Source organism: Ziziphus jujuba, chromosome 7 (assembly GCF_031755915.1).
Source record: "Ziziphus jujuba cultivar Dongzao chromosome 7, ASM3175591v1".
Lineage (NCBI taxonomy): Eukaryota > Viridiplantae > Streptophyta > Magnoliopsida > Rosales > Rhamnaceae > Ziziphus > Ziziphus jujuba.
In genome coordinates, this window is record NC_083385.1 from 28,081,495 (window position 1) to 28,104,654 (window position 23,160).

General features: G+C 30.6%; 1 protein-coding gene across 3 annotated transcripts; it reads right to left on the bottom strand.

The window, feature by feature from the left end:
• Window positions 1-767: 767 nt before the first annotated feature.
• On the bottom strand, window positions 768-6,718 carry LOC107425701 (protein trichome berefringence-like 7). Of its 3 annotated transcripts, none has more exons than XM_016035716.4 (5): window positions 6,465-6,718; window positions 5,337-6,232; window positions 3,382-3,540; window positions 1,728-2,037; window positions 768-1,201 (listed from the first exon to the last, which is right to left on the bottom strand). In XM_016035716.4, the coding sequence occupies exons 2-4, from the start codon at window positions 6,146-6,148 to the stop codon at window positions 1,740-1,742; spliced, it is 1,269 nt and encodes a 422-aa protein (XP_015891202.2). In that variant the 5' UTR covers window positions 6,149-6,232; window positions 6,465-6,718; the 3' UTR covers window positions 768-1,201; window positions 1,728-1,739. The 3 variants fall into 3 exon arrangements, with proteins under 3 accessions (XP_015891202.2, XP_015891201.2, XP_024931893.2); XM_016035715.4 differs by having other exon boundaries at window positions 6,421-6,718; XM_025076125.3 differs by having other exon boundaries at window positions 5,337-6,718.
• Between the last annotated feature and the right edge of the window lie 16,442 nt (window positions 6,719-23,160).

Consider the following 23,160-nt stretch of genomic DNA (forward strand, 5'->3'; position numbering starts at 1 on the left):
ATTTTATTTTTGTTACGTATTAAAAAAATTTATGAAAAAACCATTTAAAAATAGATGGTCAAAAAACCTATATAGTTCTTTATGGGATTTTAAGTTTTCCACAATTTATTAAAAATATAACCCATTTATTTTAATGACTTTTGCTTCCTAGAAAATACCACAAGATCCACCGAAATTTTATTTCCACTGCAATATTTCCTTTTCATAACAAATTTATTGAACTTTTGACTTGTGAATTTTCAACATTTCTTAGAACCAAATTCAGTTTTTTTTTTTTTTTTTTTTTTTTTTTTTTTTTTTAATACAAATAACCAAATTCAGTTTATTTATTAATTAAAAATTTAAAGGCATATTTCCATAATTTACAAAAATAAATAAACAGCTATACTTTTGATGTCTCTAGTAACCTCCAATTACAAAATAGGCCCATGCTTAGAGAATCCATGGGAAGAATTAGAAAAAAAGAAAACACTTACTTTTGGAATCACAGTAATAAAATTTACTTTTGGAATCACAGTAATAAAATTTGATTACATCATAAAATTATCTCATAGAAAAAGCATCATGTATAAGAAAGGCAAGTTGAAGCCACAAAATATACATATAAATAAATAAATATATATATATATATATAAGAAAGGCAAGCACACTGCTTAAATTTTGTGTCACATTTTTTGCCCCTTCACTATTAAGCTCTTTTTTCTTTTTTCTTTCTTTCTTTTTTTTTTTTTTTTTATAATAATTGTTCATTTCACAAGCTGTGTAATGAGTGAAAATAAACAAAATTAATGAGTGAATATAAACAAAATTGTTACATCTCAGAGACAAAAATTTAGCCCCTACTCAGATTTCCTTTTTCCCTTATTTATTTATTTATTTTTTCCCTTTATCTTTTTGTTTTTTTCAAAGAATAATAACAAAAATTGAAAAAGAATGAAAAAAAAAAAAAAAAAGTTTCTGTTACAAAACTGCTGCATACATGCAACTCTACTTCTTTAGATAAACCAGAGCCATCCTTGAAATTTCAGGATAGTCCAGCTGGGTTGCCGGATGACAACCAATAACCAAAAATGAAAATTGAGGTCAATATTTACCACAGAATTTGGGCTTCAGAAGAACCAGAGGTAATTCCACATTGATGCGGTCTAAGTTGGAAATTTTTAGCTCAGGAACAGCTGCATGGAAATGCATTTTGTTCACTCTGCAATAATTGAAAAGAACTACATAAATGGGTGCATACAAAACCGTTTCTCGAATAAAAGGAAAATGAAATGAAGGACAATGAGACTGAAGCAAGTATAGAACAATTGTTTTGAAAATAATTCAAAGTTCTTCATTTTCTTTGTACATATATCTTCTTTAACTTATATATACTCCAACCCCACACTTCCTTTAGGCTATAGCTATACTGAAGGCTGAGAATGGGCCACTTGAGATTTTTATATCTTATTTTCATTTTTATTTTTCCAAAAGCTGCAACTGGACCAAATGACTGTCAGATGGTATGCTATGCGCAACAAAACCATTAACTAAACTGTAGTAATCAATCTTGAATTGGCTAAAGCCCAAGAAGAAGGCCTAGAAAAATGTGATTTACACTCAAGGGCATCTTTTCGACCAACATTTATTTATGAGATTTTGTAAACCTATGTTTGCTTCTACGACATATTGATATTGCATTGCATATCAATCATGCAAACAACATAAAATTACTAACTGAAACTTACTTGATCTCCAGGTCAATGGAGAGGAAGCCCATTGTCAATAAAAAGATAAGAAAGGAAAATTTCGTTCCATACATCAGGCACACCAGGTAGACACCAGTGGCTACAGTCGGGTACGGAAGGATTGTCACTCCAGTTACCCACATGTGCATCACTTCGAAAAGCTGTCATGGAAGTTATATGCAATGTGTTTACAGGAATTGTCATGTTGCTTACAACCTCCAACACAGTGTCTGTGAGTATGCTTTGTTCCCTTCCTTTGGTTTCCACAACTGGGTTCTGGGTCACTTTGCAAATCCTTCTAGTTAGATTGCTGATGCAGAAACAAGCAGTATCATCAGTTACATAGAATCTCCTATGCACCAGATTAGTAAAAGAGCATAAAGAAAATCAATTAAAAATAAAACAAGCGAGGGAAAATTAAGATAAAAGTTTGGAATTTATATGAGATAATTAATAGTAACAGGGAAGAATGATGAGGCTGCCATTGGTCATTAAGATTCTATCATGTGAGGACCATTTAACGCATCCATATTAATAGAACACTATCACGGATTTGAAATATTAATTAAAAGAATATACAAGGTAAGTTATTAACTTGAAAATAAAAGCTGCACTTTCCATGTGCTGAGACAATGTTTACATTGTCACATGAAATGGGAAAATTCCCTTCTTTTTCTTACCCTATTTTACCTTGTAAAAATGGAAAAACTTCTGCTTATTTATTTCTAATCCTCTCCTCCCTTTTTATAGGCCTCTGCTTCATGTTCTCTAAACAATTTAAAACTCCAAACAAGACAATCAAATCCTTGTCTTCTTTAATGATAAACCACAAATCATTTCTCTTGTCTCTTTGTTGAACAATTGTGAGAGAACCGAGAAATAAATAAACAAGAAATTCATTTACCAAAGATCATCTTAGTTTTGAACCCACAAGATAACTACCATATAAATTGGAATTGGTGCTTTAAGAGGTCCAAAACATAACCAAACTAGAACCTCAATTGAACTGGCTCAAAAGTATGAAGACGCATGTCCGATTCTAAATTGCATGGACTTTCACCCACCCATACTTGTTAAATAGAACATGAGAATGCTTAGAAAACAATTCTAAACACTCCAAACATAGAGGAAAACTTAAGAAAACATACAATAAGAGAGTAATACAAGTGGCTGCATCCCAAATACTAATGTCCATGTAAAATTAATTTTGATAACAAGACTGGAGTCCATGTCAACAGTAATTTTTTGTGCCAAAATTTTATTCGAATGCAATGTTCAAGTGCCAAAAACAATGCCAAAGGCAGTAAAAGTTAAAACCAAAATGTAATACAATGTGTTTGAAACCTGAATTGCATTGGATCTAAAAACCTAGCCCAATAAACATTTGCCAAGGGAATGTCACAGAATTTATCAGGTCTCAGATAATGGTATATTTAACCCTTAAAAAAGAAGTATAATTTTTACTGCATTTTAGTTGCACTTTCCTGTGAGAGTAATGGCATAAATTGTAAACAAGTTAATATAAAGAGGTCACACAAAAGAGCATTCATGTCCTATTCTGCACCCAGATATTTAATTTCCAAGTAATTTTGAAATGTCAAAAGCTTGATAAGTTTACAAAGACAACATTTTGTTCCCGGTATCAAAGGAATACCTCCAGTGAGATGGCTCAAAAGTACGAAAGAAGACATGCGTTCTGCCTGTATCAATATTTTCCTCAACCCATGATGCCCAAGTGCCTATGGCAATTCTGAATGCAGTGGGAATTGGCATTCCAAGCTTTACAATATTCCCAACCTGGAAGTAGCAACCCCTGTCCAAAATACAAATTAAGCTATTTGTATAGGATAAGGACAAATGTAAAGAACCTAAAATTCAAGCATGTAGAATGCCAACAAAAATTGAATAGAGGTTCATTGATCCCAAGCTCTTGAAGTATTATATAACATAGAAAGTCAAAAGACTGATGCTAAAACAGGGCATCCACGAAAATTCAATCCAGAAGGCATACCATTTGAGTTTGCAGAAATGAAACAATTGAGTAGACTGTTAACCTTTATCTTTCCTTGGAATAGGCTAAAATTCTTATCCCAATCCCAGACATTTGCCATGCCCAGGTTAGTTAATATTATGGCAAAATTCAGTAAACGGTTGCTAGAGCTGTCTTGGACAATATGGAACTTTAATATCAACCGTTGCTTAATAGTATATGGTGCTAGAACGTATGGATTATAATAACAAAAATTGCCGGTGATCATTAATTTTTGAAGCATCTAATCACCGCAAATATTCTGATAAAAACCATGATGACAATTAGAGGGAAAGTAATGCACTGGAATATATATTGGCAAATAAAATAATTCTTTTTTTGGAACAATATTCAGTACAAGTTAATTTTTTTTTAACACATTTATGATTTTCCATAGTGAGAAATCGACAGATAATAATGTTCATTGCATTGTTTTCCCATTAAGAACAGAAGCAAAACATCCGCTAAATGATGGAAGAATATCCAATAAAAAAGTAAAATGTTATAAGTTAAGGTACAATTTGTGTCTGGTTTGGTTTCAAAAACATATATTTTGTTTTCTTAATTTTTATAATAAGTCAACCAAGCAACATTTTTTAACTTAAAAGCAAATTTTCTGGAAGTGGAAAAAAAAATTAAAAAAAAAAGAAAAGAAAAACACTAGCAGCCCTGACCCCTTTTTCTGAATATCATGATTCATCTATGACTTTTCAACAACTCTTTTCCTTCTCTTTTTCTCTCATTTTTATATATTATACATTTTCTTTTATATTCTTTGAAAATCTGAATGTAAGCAGCCTACAAGCTAAAGAAGAAGCTCATGCCTACCAGAATTGCTTTTTAACCAACATAATCAAACATTAAATTAAGATTCACCAAGATAGACAAATAAATAAATAAATGACTTGTCAAATGTTTTTTTAATAAATGGGAGTAGATGGAAGCCAACAATTTTTCAAACTCTGAACCCAAAGTAACATGGTTTCAGGATTTTTATAATTATAAGTTGAAAATTAAAACAACAGAATCACTTAGAAAGGTGACTTTGTCTATAGTAACATAGAAACTGGCTTTATCTCAGGCAGAGTATAGTCTGCATACATAAACTACAAAATTTTATTCCTATCCCATGTTATTTTGATTTACCAGTCCAAATGAAAATACTAGTAGGAGTACAGCCGAATAGGATACACGGGACCTACTCTCCACAAAGTGAAAGCTGCATCAAAAGTATTAGTTATGCATGTAACCAAAAAAAGGTGTTATGGACTTTTGATTGCGAGAGGTCTATTAAGTCATGGAAATCTAAATATACACTTTTTGACAATGAGCATAGTATGCAATCCAAAGTTTCAAAGTGCACAACCTAATTAGTTAACATTACAGTTTTCCATCAGGCGTGTTCGCTAATTGCAAGCAAGATCAGTAGAATCAGAAGGTATATATACATATAAATTGTACAAGAGAACCTCAATTTTATAACTGAATGATTATGCTACATTGCTACTATCACAAGAAATATCAATTTGAAGAATCAATGATGAGTATGGAAATGGATATAGGGAGTCGAGGGAACTTACAAACTAAAAAGCTTCCCAGGCACCCACCATTGTCCTGTATTGAATATGAGAACATCTGAATTAACCCACTGCTTGCTAATATCATCTAACTTGTCCAACTTTAGTGTTGACTTGACCCTTTTTGGTGCATGCCTTGGCACCGAACCTTGTTGCACCAGGAAAACAGAGCGAAAGAACTCAATAGTAAGATTGAAGGTACTGAATCGAACACCTAAAAATCTTATCTGTTTGGTTATCTTATTCCCATTGACTTCATAAACGCTCTTTTTATCCTCCACTCCAGTCATAAGCAAGCATATTAGTGACTCCCACTGTGTTCTACTCATTGAATCTCCAACAAAAACAACTCTTTTTCCTCTAAGCTTTTCTAGTATACTGTGCACATCGAATTCCGGAATATTACAGTTCTTGGGTTTCCACCTCCATTTCAAGTAATCTTTGTCTCTTCGACCATTACCTAAGCAGTCGAATCCCCGTTCCACAAACGGACATTCTGTGGCATTGTACAAAGGGTAACCAATGTCTGCAACCCATGTTCCATCAAATACATTGCAACTACCAACTGAATCATCTGACTTGGAAATGCTATAACCGTGAAAGGCCTGACTAAGACTTGGAAGCACATAAAAGTAACCGCAACAAAAGGCTACGATGAATGAAATCAATGAGCCAATCACCACCAGTACTTGAAACCAACGAGAAACCCAACTCAATCGACTGAATCTTGGACTTCCAGTACTCAGTGTTCTCCGGTTAAACGATACACTACGCTTAATGGATATATTTTTATAGGTTTTCATCACTGTAATCATCTATGCCACCAAATTTCATAAAATACTTCCACTTCCCATACAAAGAAATCAACCCATGTATAACTTCCAAAAACCACCAATATCCTATCAATATTCATTAAAAACCAATTACAAGAACCAAATCAGTGGGATTTTAAATCATAAGAAGAAGCGAAAAAACATATCCTCCAATCAACAAAATCCAATACAGAACTCAAAAAACCCAAAGCAGGAATCGTGAAAAAACCAAAAGGGCATAGTTCAAATCTCAAAAGAAAAGAACAAAAACATACCCAGATACCAAAATCCATGAAAGGTAAGGATATTTGATCATTACCCTGTCAACTAGTTATATCAACACAGCGTAGCCACTTGGATGGTGCATGGATTGAGGAAATCTACCATTGCAGTTTTTTTTTTCTACCCAGAAGCGGAAGTTGAAAGAATAGTGTAGATTGCCCCAGGTAGAAAGTGGTTGGGGATTTGGTGGTGGGTGTTGAAAATGGAGGAGATCGAAAGTGGTTGAGAAGAAAGAAAATATAAAACAAAGAATACATATTAAGAAGGTGATGAATATTATTAATATTAAGAATACTATCAATATTAATACTATCCTAGCAGTTGGAGACCTGAACATGCCTAAGAGAGTGGGTTTTATTTATTTATTTATTTATTTTATTTTATTTTATTTTATTTTTAATAAATAGATTAAGCTTTTGAGAGTTGGTAGCTGAGTCATCAAATCAATTTCTGATGTTTAAAAAAAAAAATTATACATAATTTAAATTTTTTGGTGAAAATAATTTTAATACGGTAACCATATGGTGAATATAATCACTACTGTGAAAAATAGTCAATTTTTTTTTAAAAAAATCACTTTCATAAAAAATTAATAAAATATATAATTAACTAATAGTGATAATAACTTTTGTGGATAAGTAAATAATTTTTAAAATTATTTATATATTTATATCAATTAAATTTAAATAATATTAATTTTTATATAATATATAAAGTAATTTATATTTATCATTAGAAATGTTCTAACATATAAAATAAATAACAAGTTAATATGGTATAGATTTTGTAAAGATAAATATTTATTTCTAAACACTTTCTATCTTAGATCCTGTGAATTTTCCTTAAAAATAAATTTTTTTCTTTAACAAGTCATTTTTTAGAATGGAAAAGATTAATGAAACATGTAACTAAGTGATAGGTTCCTAAATAGAAGAAGAGAAGAAGATGAAGAGGAGAGAAATAAATGGTTTCATAGAGACTGCAAAGAAATATATTTCATTCTTTTTCCTTTCAACGAAACAACCATCAATACAAATAACAATGCTAAATAACTACTCAACCACTATATCGTACAAAACAGGATCCATTATTACATAAATGTCAATATGGCTAAAGCAAATAACAACTAAGAAACTTAATAACAAATATCCACAAAACCAAGTCAAGTGGGTATTGCAGCTTATAGTCACCTCCCTTAGCAAGGAACATGCAGAGACCCATCAGCCTTCCTCCTTTAACTATCATTGTCCTTAAGGATGAATTGGGGATGAGCATGTTGAAAACGTCTTTGGTTCTCCTAAATCGCATCTGCCTCCAATGAACCAAGCCATTTAACCAACATTTCAGTTCAAGGTCGATATTTCCTTGTATGGACAATATGGGTAGCCAAAATTCTTTCAGGTTGGGAATCTTGAAATTCAACATTAATTAAGGAGTTCGGCAAAGGAGTAGCCACCGGCATTGGCCCTTCATGTTTATTGAGAAGACTTACATGAAAAACATTGTGGACCATAGAATTAGGTGGTAATTCCAAACGATACGCCATAGCTCCAATTCGTTCCAAAACTTTGTAAGGCCTATAGAATCATGAAAACAACTTAGCAGAAAAATGCCTTACCATTGATTGCTACCTATACAATTGTAATTTGAGGTATACATAATCACCCACCTCAAATTCACCTTTTTCCTATACTAATCAGCTTGAGTTTTCATGCTGTCCTATGCTAAAACTAAATTGTGCTTTAAGTTCCTCAAAATCTAAGTCCGATCACAAAGTAATCGACTAAAGCCTGTACTTTTGTTGTTCCCGAAATATACGAAAGCAATGTTGGAGGTGGACTTCAATGCACGACTTCAAAAGGAGAGATTTTAGTTGCCTAGTGCTTGGATGTGTTGTAACTGTATTCAACCCAAGCCAACTAATCAACCCAATTCCAAGGTTCGTCACCAATAAAACATCAAAGTACTGCTTCAGAGTCCGGTTAATCTGCCACAATTGCCCATCCGACTAGGAATGATAACCTGAGCTCATATTCACTGTAGTTCCCTACAATTGAAACAAAGATTTCCAAAAATTACTCGTGAAAACCTTATCCTAGTCACTTATGATGGAGGAGCGAATTCCATGGATTTGAACCACATAATCAGTGTAAGCCCTTGCCATGATGGTGATGTTAAAAGGATGCTTGATGGAACAAGATGGGCATATTTAGAGAGTCTGTCTACCACCACCATAATTATCGTATAGCCATGGGTAGAGGGTAACCCTTCAATGAAATCCATAGAAACATCAGTTTAAATTTTCTTAGGACAAGGCAATGGTTGGAGCAATTTTGATGGTTTCGCACAACTAGCTTTGTTCCACTAGCAAACTTTACATTCCTTAATAAAATTTTTCATGGAGGATTTCATGTTGGGCAAAAAAAAAAAAAAAAAAATTCTTTCATAGATGACTAAGAGTCCTATTATATTTGAAATGTCCACCAACAGGTGAGGAATGAACTTCACTAAAATAGTAGGACGTAAAGATGAGGTAGGACTTAAGAAAATTCATCAACCTTTGGACCACACTGCATCACTTTTTAAATACCTTTGGGTAGTCGGTTGAGCTCCAATAGGAAACGTAGAGAAATAAGGATTCTTTCGAATTTCTTCCTTTAATGTGTCCCACCAATCCAGATAAGGCAAGGAGATTGCATGACAATGAACTTCCACTTTCCGTGACAAAGTCTCTGCCCCATGATTCTCATGACCTTTCTTATATTCAATAGTGTAATCATACCCCCATCAACTTGGGCAACCAACGGGCTTGAATGGGAGTGGTGGTCTATTGTTCCATTAGATATTTAAGACTTCTATAATCAATACGAACTACAAATGGCTTCCCAAGAAGATATATTTGCCACTTTTGGATAGCTTTCATAATTGCCAACATTTCCTTCTCATAGGTTGATAAAGACAAAGCAGATCCTTTCAAAGCTTCACTGAAATAGGCTATAGGCCAGTCCTGTTGAATAAGATTAGCTCCAATTCCTTCACCACAAGCATCACTTTACACCATGAAAGGTTATGTAAAATCAGGCAACCTGAGGATTAGAGGTGTAATTAGTGCCTTTTTCAGATGAAGAAAAGCTGATTTTGCCTCCGGTGTCTAAAGGAAACATCTTTTGGATAACAACTTCGTGAGAGGTGTAGTAATCCCCTCAAATCCACTAATAAATTTTCTATAATATCCAGCCAACCTAAGGAATCCTCAAACCTCCTTCTGTGTAGTTGGTGTTGGCTATACATTTACCGCTTAAGTCTTATTGGGATCCACACTCACACCATTCTAATTAATAATATGGCCGAGATAATCAACCAGTGAAACTCTAAATTGATACTTGGATTGCTGGGCAAATAATTTATTAGCAGAAAATATAGCTAAAAAAGTCCGTAAATGAACCAAATGGTCATCCCAAGTTTTATTATAAATTAAAATGTCATCAAAAAATACCAAAATGGATTTTCAAAGATGTGGATAGAATATATCATTGATGAGGCTCTGGAAAGTAGCAAGGGCATTTGTGAGCCTAAATGGCATTACAAAAAATTTGTAATGTCCTTCATGTGTTTGAAACACTGTTTTGTGTATGTCTTCTTCTTTAACCCCGTATCTGATGATGCCCTGCTCGCAAATCTAACAATTCATCAATAATAGGAATTGGATACTTATCCTTGATGGTGATTCCATTTAAAGCCCGAAAGTCTACATAGAAGTGTCATGTTCCATCTGCTTTCTCAACAAGCAAGACTGGTGAAGAAAAAAGGTTGTGGCTAGGTCTATTTAAACCCGTATCCAAAAATTCATGGACTATCCGCTCAATTTCAACCTTTTGATAATATGGATAGCAATATGGTCATATATTGAATGAGGCTTGATCGAGTAACAAAGGAATGGCATAATCTTGTGTTCCACATGGAGGAGGTTCTGTTAGAGGGGAAAAAACTTCTCTAAACTCACTCAACAGGGCAGTAAGCTCTACTAGATGAGACTCTTAGATGGGTGTTGTCATAACTACAAAAATCACCAAGAAGTAAGCCACATTATCAACTCTACACAATTCCCCATCCACTATTGTAGAGATAGCCACTCGTCTGATTCCCTGGAATTTATAAGGTATGCTCCCCATGGAGAATTTCATGGTTAACTGCCTATAGTCGATTTCGATTGGTCTCAACATTTCTATCCATTGAATTCCTAAGATAACTTGACAAGTAGCAGCTGGAAGGACATAAAAATCAGAACAGATTGAGTAATTTTCTATCTTTAAGGTAAGGTTGTGACACTTCCCTGAACATTCTAGTCGATCACCATTGGTCACCATGACTGGTAATTTGCAACTCTTATCCATTGGAATGCCGAGCCGATTGACTAGTGAGAGATTAATGAAGTTGTGTGCACTACCCATATCTATTGATGTGGTAACCCCAAATTTGAATATTTTTCACATGATACAAAAGGTTTGAGGATGGTTGGCTCAAGTTATGGCTTGGATTGAGATTTTCGGAATGGATTCTTCAGTTTGCAACTCCTCCTCTTTAATTTTTGCTTCCTCATCTGCCTCAAAAACGTCGAATATTCAATCATAAAAAAATTGTTGCCTTTAACAACAGTGTTCCAATGTGAATTTCTCATCGTAGTAGAAGCGTAGTCCCTTAAACCTTCTTTCTCATGCTTCCTAAGCTGAAATTTTTTGAAAAGGAGCAGGATTTAGTGGTTTCGGCATCGGTATTGGACCTAATAGACCTGCAGAAGTTTGGCCGATGATCTTGAGTGGCTGGCTAACATTGGGTGGTCTTGAAGCTTCAGGAATTCTTCGCTGAAGGAGATTTCATTCCTCAATCAGTCGTGCCACACCTATGGCATCCGAAAGCGATCTTGGTTGTTTAACTTCAACGTCTAACTGTATTTCATCTTTTTAGCCTGCAATAAAACATGCCACTAAGAATGGTTTGGGAAGATGCTTGATTCTTTAAGACAAGTTCTCAAATTTAGTTTGGTATTGATCGACAATGGAGGTTTGCTTGAGCCGTGGAAGGGCTTCTAAAGGATTATCGTAGTCCGTAAGACCAAATCGGTATAAGATGGCCTTTGTAAATTCGGCCTAGGTAACAGATCCCTTGAATTTGCTGACCCACCGATACCATTGCAATGCCACCCCATTTAAATGGAATGAAGCCAGTTGTACCTGCTGTAAGGGTTCTATCTTTTTAATTTCAAAATGCTGCTTACCTCTTTATATATCCATCTTTGATGACTCATGACCATTGAACCTGGGAAATTCCAACTTGATTCTAGATTTACTTGCATTCGACATGCCAGTAGGGGGTGGGGAGTCGGAGTACAGGTCAGGTTTGTTGGATGAGTAGTCCTCTAGGCTAACTCTTTGATAATCATGTTCTTCAGAGTTCCTGAGGGTTCGAACATGCAATGCTTATAGATTGGATAAGATAGTCTGCATGGTAGCATTTATCTGTCTTAGATTGGTGTTGATTTGATTGATATTGCTATCATGTTGGTGCAAGGCTTCTTGTACTACTGTTTAGAAGTCAGCAAGTGCCTTAGCTTTAGTCTCCATAGCTTAACTGGGTAACCAGGCTCTGATACCAGTGATAGGTCCCTAAGTAGAAGAAGAAAAGAAGAAGAAGGGAAGAGAGAAAGACATAGTTCAGTAGAGACTGCAAAGTAATATCTTTCATTCCTATCCCTTTCAATAAAACAACCATCAATATAAATAACAATGCCAAATAACTACTCAACCATTACATCCTATAAAACAGGACTCATTCTTACATATATGCCAACATGGCTAAGGCACGTAACAACTAAAAAACATAATAACAAATATTCAAAAAACTTGATTAAATGGGTACCACCGCTTATGATCACCTCCCTTAGCAAGGAACGTGCAAAGACCCATCACTATAATGGTATTTTTAGATAATTAAAAATTCAGTAATGCTACATGTTTTAAAATGTTTATCAAACTTATCTACTAAATGATATGTATTAAAATATTATTATTTGGCATATTTATATAAATTAAATATAAAAAAAATGAATCTTTAAATGGATAAGTGAATTAAAAAAATCAATTAAATATCATCACATCATTTAGTCAATAAATTTAATGAATATTTTGATAACTCTAGCGTTATTGTCAACAATTTTTTAATTAGCTTTCAATACTTTAAACACCCGTGCTACTTAGATATCAATAATGTTATTTACTATGCCATATAAACATCAATGTCAATACACACCAACCACTAAATTTGTAAAAGCTTGTTGTTTATGTAGCATAAATATTTACTTAATAAACATTCAACCATCTCCAATAATTCTGTCTATATCCCAACTAATTAGTAATGTGTTTATCTGTTTTTTCTTTTAAAAATGATTTTTTTTTCTTTTGATAAGAGTTGTTTTTGAAGATATTTTATAAGACAAGTCACATAATTCATGTCGAAAAATCAAATATCAATAAATTTAAAAAAATAAAAATAATATATATATATATATATATATTCAATTCTAAGTGGGTTTAATGTAAATATAGTTGACTATTTTATTTTTTTGCAACAAGCTAGCAGATTATTATTTAGATAATGTTGCTTGAAATATAAGTTTTTTGTACGATAAGAACCTTACAATTTATACACGCACACACACACACACATATATATATATATATATATTTTATAGTTTTAATATAGTAAAAATTTATGGAGAAAGTTCATAACGACAACATCTGTTGGCGTCAAATTTGTATGATCTTCATAATTTGAATATATTAATATATATATATATATATATTTATTTAAACTCACATCAGAACGATTTAATATTTTTTAATATCAAATATTCCTTTATTAGCCTTTGGATCATATAAAAAATTATGATTTAAAATTCAAAAAATGATAAAATATGAATTTAGTGATATACTAAAACTCTATTTAGGAAAAGTGAACTCTGTCGGAACCCAATGATTAACAAATTTAATTTTAAATCTTAGCATTTGATGTAATCTAAAAGCTAAAAAAAAAGTAATATTAATTTTAATATTAAAAATCTAATTTGAGCCTATATATATATATATATATATATAAGGTTTTCACCAATGGAATCATATATTTGCCAAAAGTATAAATCTGTGTGTGGTACAATATACATAAATTTTGATGATAATATTTAATTTTTATAATATCAAACCTTAAATTTTAAAGGAAAAATAATAGTATAATAATACAATATAAATGTAAGGCAATAACTAATATTTTTTTTTTAAAAAAAAAACATTCAATTTAATGTTTCAATTCCCAAATTCAAATTTCTAACGAATAAACATAACCTCTGAAATTGAAATATTAAGTCATATTAAATATACACACATTTGGTAAAACCAATATACATATATATATATATATATAGTCAGGTTCATAAATTTTCAAAAAGATCTATTATACAAAACTCTATAAACTAAAATTTTATTTTTATCAGATATACTAAACGGACACTAAGTTTTCCTTCGTTAATTAATTATCTAATATGTATTTAGTGATATATATAAAAATAGAGAAGATAAACAACTTGGTGGATCATAAATGTATCATTAAATCTCAAATTTTTTCCAAATAATCTTCTTTTTAATAGGGAAATTGAAAAACGACCATCATTTTCAAAACTTATGATTTTTACCAAATATACCCTTAGTCATAATGATATTAACATGAAAGAATCATTTTTGATGGAATAAGAATAGTCATGAACAAAATATAAGAAAAAGGGAATCACCGATCCTTTTCATTTATTTGGTTACATCGATGAACTAGATTTAATGATTAGCACAAAAAAATTAAATTAAATTTTAAATATTTATTTATATTTTATATTTATGTTCTTTATATTTTATTAAAATTTTTTAATTAAATATATAATTTATTATTTTAAATTTAAATTACTTTATTTGATTTTTAAAATATTTTTATTTACATATTTTAAATAGTTAATGCACCAAGTTTAAGATTCTTAAGAATTATCAATTTTATATTTACCATATTTGTATTACAAAAAAAAAAAAAAAAAGTCATGCTTGTCTAGGTTGACAAAAGTGTGGAAGGCTCTCCCAAACCAAGGCTCAGTTAACTTCCATCATAGGTGACCTGGGCACGTGAGCTTGACTATCTGGGTTGATTCCCTACAATAAGTCATGCTCAGCCAAGTTGACAAGGTATGAAGGGCTCTCCTGAACCAAAGTTCAGTTTAGCTTCCATCATAGGTAACCTGGACACTTTGCCTATGACACATGAGCTTGACCCTGTGGGTTAATTCCATACAAATAGGTCTTGCTCATCCAAGTTGACAAGATGTGGAAGGCTCTCCTAAACTGAGCTTCAGTTAACTTCCTACATAAATAACTTGGGCTTAACTTGGTGGATCAACTCCTTGCAAATTGGTTGAGCTTGTTACTGTAGAGTTTATAGGATAAACAAGGCAAAGTATACATAAATGTTTAAAAGAAAACTTTACTGCAGTACTCTAAGATATAGTATTTACCAGTCACTTGATATTGATCATATCAGTTATAGTAAATGTTGAGGTATTCAACATTTCAAGGAAGAGCGATTACTTTTGTTAAAAAAAAAATGGATATATATATGTAAATACATGTGGAAAAAATTAATATAAAATAATTAAACATATTAGACCATGTAGGTTTTTGTAATTGATCTGCTTTCTGTAAAACTGACCGAGGCCTATGTGGTACCACAATACTTAAGACGTTTTCGCCCATCGGTTCAGGAGTTTTGTGACGAACGTCTTCCAGGATACAATGGTTGCAAAATCTTTCAGATTCAGTATCTTCAAAAATTTTCTCATCGAACTATCAGTGTACCTTTACTTTATCACTATAAAAATCATTGTAATTTTCTTTCTGTGTTTTTTTTTTCACGTATTTCCTTTATTTATTTTTCTTTGAAAACCTTCAAAAATTGAAAAAAAACGTTTCAAATACGTGCAAGCTTCAAAGGGACCCAAAGCCCAAATCATTCACAATTGTGGGCCAAAGCCCAAACTCTAATAGCTTTTCCATTTAGTTTTTCAAGATGGTAAGTTCTATATCCAAATACTTTCACCACTAGGCAAGGGCATTCCAAGGTCAGTCCCAAAGTTCCTACACCATGCTCCTTTATTTTGATCATTACTTTTGTGAGAACCAAGTCACCAGGTCGAAAGGTTCTCTGTTTCACCTTAGAATTACAATAACAAGCTGATCATTGTTGATAAGCTGCAATCCATCTCTCTCTTTTCTTCAACCAAGTCCAACTCAAGACACATTTGAGCCTCATTTTTATTAGGTTATAAATGCTGAGTTTGATAGCTAGGCATGCCAACTTTCACTGATATAATAGTTTCAACTTTAAACGCCATAAAAAAAAAAAATTGGAGTCTCTGTTGTTGTATTTCTTGTGGTTGTCATGTATGCTCAAAGAACATATAGAAGCTCGTTTGCCCAAGCTTCCTTAAGCTTATCAAACTTTTGGTTTCAAATTAACCTTGATCTTCTTGTTCATTGTTTGAGGATGAGAAGTAAATCTTGATTCTAAGCTGTGAGCACATCCTCCTACAATTGTCATTGTTGATTTATCTACTGTTGTTTGTGACTCTAGTATAATTGATACAAAACCAACAGATTATAGCTTTCTAAGTGAAAGTAAAGGTTTTTGTTTTGTAAGCTTTCTAAGTGAAAGTAAAGGTTTCTGTTTTGTAATGGTTAGAGTGATTCAGCCTCCACCAACTTTGTGAAGTTTATTAAAAATCACGATTGCATATTTCACCTAGCATGCCTTGTTGGGAAGTGGTCGATCATGTCAACATCCTATTGAGCAAATGACTGAGGACCAGTAATAGAGGTTAGTTGCTTAGGTGGTCAACTTGGTACACTTGAAAAACGTTGACAATATTCACACTTTTTGACAAAGATTTTTACATCCTCTTGCATCGTATGCCAATAGTCTCCCTATCTAATGACCTTATGAGTTAAATACCTAGCTCCAGTGTGGTTCTGACACAGTCCTTTTTGGACCTCTCACACCACATAGTTTCCTTCTGCATTGTCCCAAAATTTAAGGTAGGGTAAGGAGAAACTTTTTTTTGTATAACATTCTATTGATGATTATGTAATTTGGAGTCTTATACCCTTTTTTTTTTTTTTTTTTTTTTTTTTTGTATAACCAACCCTTTTTTCCATTATCTCTCCTTCTATAAATTGGATATCTATCTTCATCGATAATAGTGCAATCTATGTATCTTTTAGAAAAACATCTTGTACATCTTCCATCTAACATATATGGAGAATTCTTCTTAAATTGCTGCATGAATCACGCATCGTTAAATTTTTAATTGCAACATAATAATTTGGATTACTTGCTTCGTCAGGAATTTCAACTAAAATGATCTTTACAATATCTTTATCTATTAGATACTTGTCTTTTCAATATATATATATGTATATATAAAGTAGGCAACCCACGTTTTTAGAACTCAACAATGTATATTATTACTACAACAAAAAATTTTAAGATTAGATTTATGTTAGTCAATATATTATTAAAGAATGTCAATATATATAGACAACATATTATATGAAGGAGCTAAAATCTATGCAACCTCCAATGTTTTATAAAATATCAAAATACTTTCCTAAAATACTTTCCTGCCATTAGTACGTTGCCATTACAGCTAATAGAAAAAGACTATTTTAGTCATTACACTTTTTTGAGGTTTACAAAAATCTACCGCACTCCTTATTTTATAACATTTCCAATCTTTCTTCTACATGGTTGTTTAATTCATTATTATACCTTCCAAAGTGAAATTTTAAAATAAATAAAAATTACATGTATAATTTTGTTATATTTACTTATTTTGTCAAGGGTATATATTTCTTGATTTTCTCTCTTGTCTCCTCTTGTCTTCTTCTTTGCTCTCCATATTCTTTCACGATTTTTTTCTCTTCCTTTCTTTTTTTTTTTTTATTGCCAATTCTTACCATAGATATATATGCATTTAATTTTGCTCTCTTCACCCTTTTTTTTTTTTTTTTTTTACTTTTAATCTTCATATGTATATATATTTGGATCTTAGGCATTGATTTGCTGATGATCACTGCACGCTTTGCCAGTTGGTTGCGCTTCAACTTTGTTTGCTGATCTGGTTGTTTATGGTGCTTACGGATCCATGCTTTAGCCAGTTCAGATCTGGTTGTTTGCGACTAGCTTGGTTTGGATGATGCGGTGATCTCTATGGCTTGGTTCCACAATGCTGGCTGGGTGGGGTGAGTCATTGTGGTCAATTTTGCTAATCTAATAGTTTAACGGTTACTATGGTTTCAATGGCTAAGATGATTGTTGGTTTTGTGTGGGAATCGGCTGCTAGTCCTAGCTAGTTGTGGGGAGCATTGGTTCCTTGCATCAGTTTATTAGTTTATCTATTCTCTACAATTGCTGAGTCGAGTTGATTTTTTTTTTCAATTTTAGATATCTATTTTTTATTTTTACTTGAATATATACATATATATATATATATATATATATATATTTTAATCATTATTCCTGCAATCAGTATAATTTTCTTCTTTAATATTGGTTTAAATTTTGTTTGGGGATTTATAATTTGAATTTTGATAATATATATATATATATATATATTAAAAATAGTTCAATAGTTGATGTAGAGAAGCATCAAGATTAAGATGTGGATGCATCAAGATTAACTTAATAAAAATGGATAATTATTTTTATTACATATTTCACGGTGTGTATATATATATATATGTATTTAATAATACATTTGCCAATTTATAATTAAGGTTTGGATGATTTGTTTTAAAATTATTTTTGGGTTGATAGTTGAAGATGATTTTTTTTTTAATTATGTTCAATTATGGATAAATATTAAAATATAATTAAAAAATATAGATAAAAATTTATCTTATTATTTTATATTTTTAAATTTTTTAAAAAATTTTCTAGAAAATATCAAATGAAATAGTTTCAATGAGAAAACTAGATAATTCAAAATTTTTTGAAAAAATTGTTATTCCTTTAATCTTATTATTTTCTATTAAAATTATTTTATTAGATATTTAAAAAATTAAAATTTATTTAATTTTTGAAAAAAATTATTATTATCATTTGGGGCTTTTAATTTTTTTTAATCTTTATTAATATCTGTTACAATTATTTTCTTAGATATTAGAGTTTTTGAATTGTTATTTATTTAAAATTGATTAATAAGATATTTAAAATTTTTAAGAGGTATAATTGATATTCTATTTAAGTATTTTTATATTTTAAACACCTGAGGGGTATATAAGTCTTTCTACAATGCCACATAGGAGAGAGAAAGTCTTACATAAATGGAAGTTAGACATCTATTTTCTATAAAATGCACAACCTCTACCCATTTTTATTACATGTAAATATAATGAAACAGTAAAGATATCCAGCTCACTTACATGTCGCCATAGCATCTTAATAAATTTGGATCATATATTGGCCTTACATGTGAAATAAGAAGGCAAAATCACACATTTTTCTCAAAATTACACATTTTCTTTGTGAAGAAGGGTTTCTTTCTCCTTTTAAGATGCTTTTGTCAAACCTTTATAAATCTCAAACCTAAGACCCTTTTGATAAGTGCATATATACGATAGATATAAAGGTTCATCCATTGTATAAGCATCAACCAATTTTAGGAATAAAATAATTCGGGGCTTATGCTTCCTTTCTTGCAAAAGAATTCTCTTATGCTTAGCTTTTTCTTTCTAACAGAGGAAGTTGTGGTTTGACTATTTTAATGGGTCATACTCTCGATATTTATCTTGGCAATATGGACAAAGCAAAAGGAATTGAAATCCAAGGTATGAAAGATTTAATTCATTAATTTGTTGTAACTCTCCTATTTGAGTTTCAAGTATAATGTCTTTATCACCTGGAGATGGTTTAAAGTCACCAACAATTAATGCTACATCTTCAAATATAGTTGGTAAATTATACCTCTTTTCGTTTTGTTCTTTGTTTCCAATGAGTTTAAGCATCAAATTTAAAAAATCATGATGGTGAATTGCATTTCTTATCATTTTAAGTGTCTGTTTGGTAGAGGTTTTTTTTGTTTGTTTGTTTGTTTGTTTGTTTGTTTGTTTGTTTGTTTGTCAAAAGCTCTATTTGAAGATCAAAAACTTTTTTGTTAAAAAATAAAAGTGTTGGATAAGAGTCAACAAGCATTTGTTGAAAAAAAAAAAAAAAGCTTTTTTAAAATGTTTTAGAGAAGTCCAAATTTTGTGTTTCTTTAGAGAAGCTCACTTATATGGAAACTTAATAAGCATTTAATACAGTTTTTTTTTTATTTACAACAAAATACTTATTAGCTTTTTCATAAAAGCTTGTTTTCAAAAAAATCTATTATACAAAGCTCTATAGACTAAAACTCTACTTTCATTAATTATATTAAATGGATCTTAAATGACTTAACTAAAACATTGTGCTCATTAACCATCATCTTCAAGTCGAAAACAACCTCAGCATGTAGTTTGTTGATGTCAGAATTTCAATGTTCACATATATAAAAATACAACAATATTTTTAGCATAAGTAGTTAGAGTTATTAGCATGAAAATTAAAAATTCCAATAAATAATAGTTACTTAACAGCTTGTTTTCTATTTCACACTTCACTAACAATGTGATAAATATACAATTGGGCAAACTTTGGTAGAGGACCTTTTGGCTGAAATAAACTTCCAATATGTAGTAATTTTGATAATATAACCTAAATACAAAAGGCATTTGTCATTTGCACCATAAATTAGATCATTAAGAGCTTGAGGATGGTTATGCATCATTGGAACCTTCAATTTCCTTTGTATACAACATAACGAAAAGTTTGGTTTTGATGAATTGTAATACTTTCCAACCCTCTTATCATACCTAAATAAAGCACTAAAAAATTCACATCTGCAACAATGATCTTTGATATCTCAATACTATAAATGAAATTTATAAATGTTGCATACAATTAAAATTTACTAGTAATAATATTAGTAATTCTAAAATAGTCATCAATAAATCCAAAAAAAATACTAATTTTTGAAAAGCAACTGAAATCCACTTCTTCCCCTAGAAAAAAAAGTAAAACAATTAATCAATATTCAAATTGCAAAAGCATTGTTGTTAATGACAATGCACACTTTACATAACCATAATTGTACCATCATATTTGAGATCATCCCTTCTTGTAACATCAAATTATGCAGAAATTCCATTACCTTTAACATTACAAATAAACGAAATAATGTAACTAATTATACAACTTAAAAATATAAATGTAAATTCAAATAATTAACTAATAAAATTTTCAAGTTACAACTAACCAAAAATATTGGTTGCATATTAATCTTGGGCAACTTTGCATCCATAAACACTTCTAAAGCAATAGCTATGGATGTAATTAAAAAAGTAAATTAATAATAATAGTGAAAATAAGATCATATATATATATATATATATATATATTAAGAAAGCAAACTCACTATTTTTAAATTGATATTATCTTCTAATAACTCTTCAAAAACATATGCATCCAAAGAAGCATTTGAATTTGTACTGAAACTTCCAACAATAAATCCATAATTTATTCTATACTTCTAGAAGATAGCATATTTCATGTTGTATATACTTTGTTGTATCTATTATATTTAGAACTCTCTTCCGAATTGTAAGTATTAATAATAAATTAGAAACGTTTTTATTCTCTTTGCCAAACTGTCACAAAAATCATCCTTTTTAATAGCATCTTTTCACCTTTTGGAACTCTAGATAAAAAATTGAGGTATAAGAATTTTTATAAAACATATATGAGTCAAATATACAATCATACCATTTGTGATATCACTTGATAGAGATCTTGAGCAAATTTGCAATCTACTTACAAAACCTTGATTATGGAAAAAAGCTTGCATGTTAGTTGAAACAAAACAACAATCTAACACTCTTGATTGAAATCACATGTTTTTTTCTAGGATATCCAAATATATTAACTATAATTGGGCTGCAAAGGGAAATTGTAAATGATTCTATGCAACACATATACTTTTTTATATTCCATAGAACATGGGCTACCTATAGATGAAATGAGGTCTATCATATGTTCTTTTTAGAACTTTAAACCAGTCCTCATAAATATAAATAGGAGACTTTTGATTATATTGTCAATTAAGTACTTTTTTTTTCATATTACGATTTATTTATATATTAAAGAAATAATAAAAAAGTAAACTATCATTTAGATAAATAATATGATCTTTGATGCTTTTAAGACCAGATAAGTGATCTTCTAATTCTTACTTATTCTTAGATAACACATCCATGATAAATTTTTATATGAGATTCGATTCTAAAGTACTTGAATAGACATAAATTCACAAGCAAAGAGGACAAGACGCCTATTATATTTGGTATTATGTTCTAGGGAAGATTGGCTAAATTTATTAACAAAAATTGAAAGGGCACGTTCCATATACTAAGATATTTGACATAAGTTTTTGACAGATGTCATCTTATCCATTGAATAAGTAAATCTAACATTGTAAAAATTATGGGGATAAATTCTCATAAATGCTGTCCACCATTAAATATATCCAACCAAAGGCTAGGATAATTTGTTAAAAGATATTTATCAAATATCTTGGTATATTGAACAATTCCCATATATTGAATATATTTTATTAAACCAAAGCATCAAACATAATTATTGCCACTACATTTCATACTATTAATTATTTATACTATTCATATTTTTAAAAAAATAATAGAACTTTGAAATGATTTGTTTCAATTATAATGCATCATATATTGTGAAGAAACATTTAATGATATAGCCCATTAAATGTTTCATTTAGGATTGGAATTTCTTGCTTGCTTAGGTACAACTTTTAAAGTGAAAAAGTATACTATCTTTACTTTGGTGCAAATTTTGAAGGGAAAACAATTCACCATTAATTGCCACTTGGTAAAATATTTTGAAAAACTATCCCACTCAATATATTTTATCAAACAAAAGCATAAATATAATTATTGTCACTTCACTTCATATTATTAAGTATTTATATTGGAACTTGACATATTATTAAAAAAATTATAAAAATTATAAAACTTTGCAACGCATTAAATGTTTCGTTTAGTATTGGAGTTTCTTTCTTGCTTAGTACAACTTTTAAAGTAAAAAAGTACACTATATTTACTTTGGTAGAAGTTATGAAGAAAAAATAGTTCACCATTGATTGCCACTTGGTAAAATACTTTAGCAAACTATCATACTTTAATATATTAATAGAATTTTAAAAAGCTTCAAAGTTCATAAAAGCTCACAATGCATATGATATATACTTATATATATATATATATATACATATATAATCAATCTCTCATCAGAATGTCCTGAATGTCCTGATAGATTTTCCATCAAGATTTTACTTATTAACTTTAGGATCTCTTTAATGCTTAAAATTTAAGAATGGATTTGGAATTTTATATAAATATTGTGAAATACTAAACCTTAGGAGGGGGAAGTGAACCTTATTAAGACTCTGATAATCCTAAATACATCTTTAAAGCTCATTCTTTGAAAGA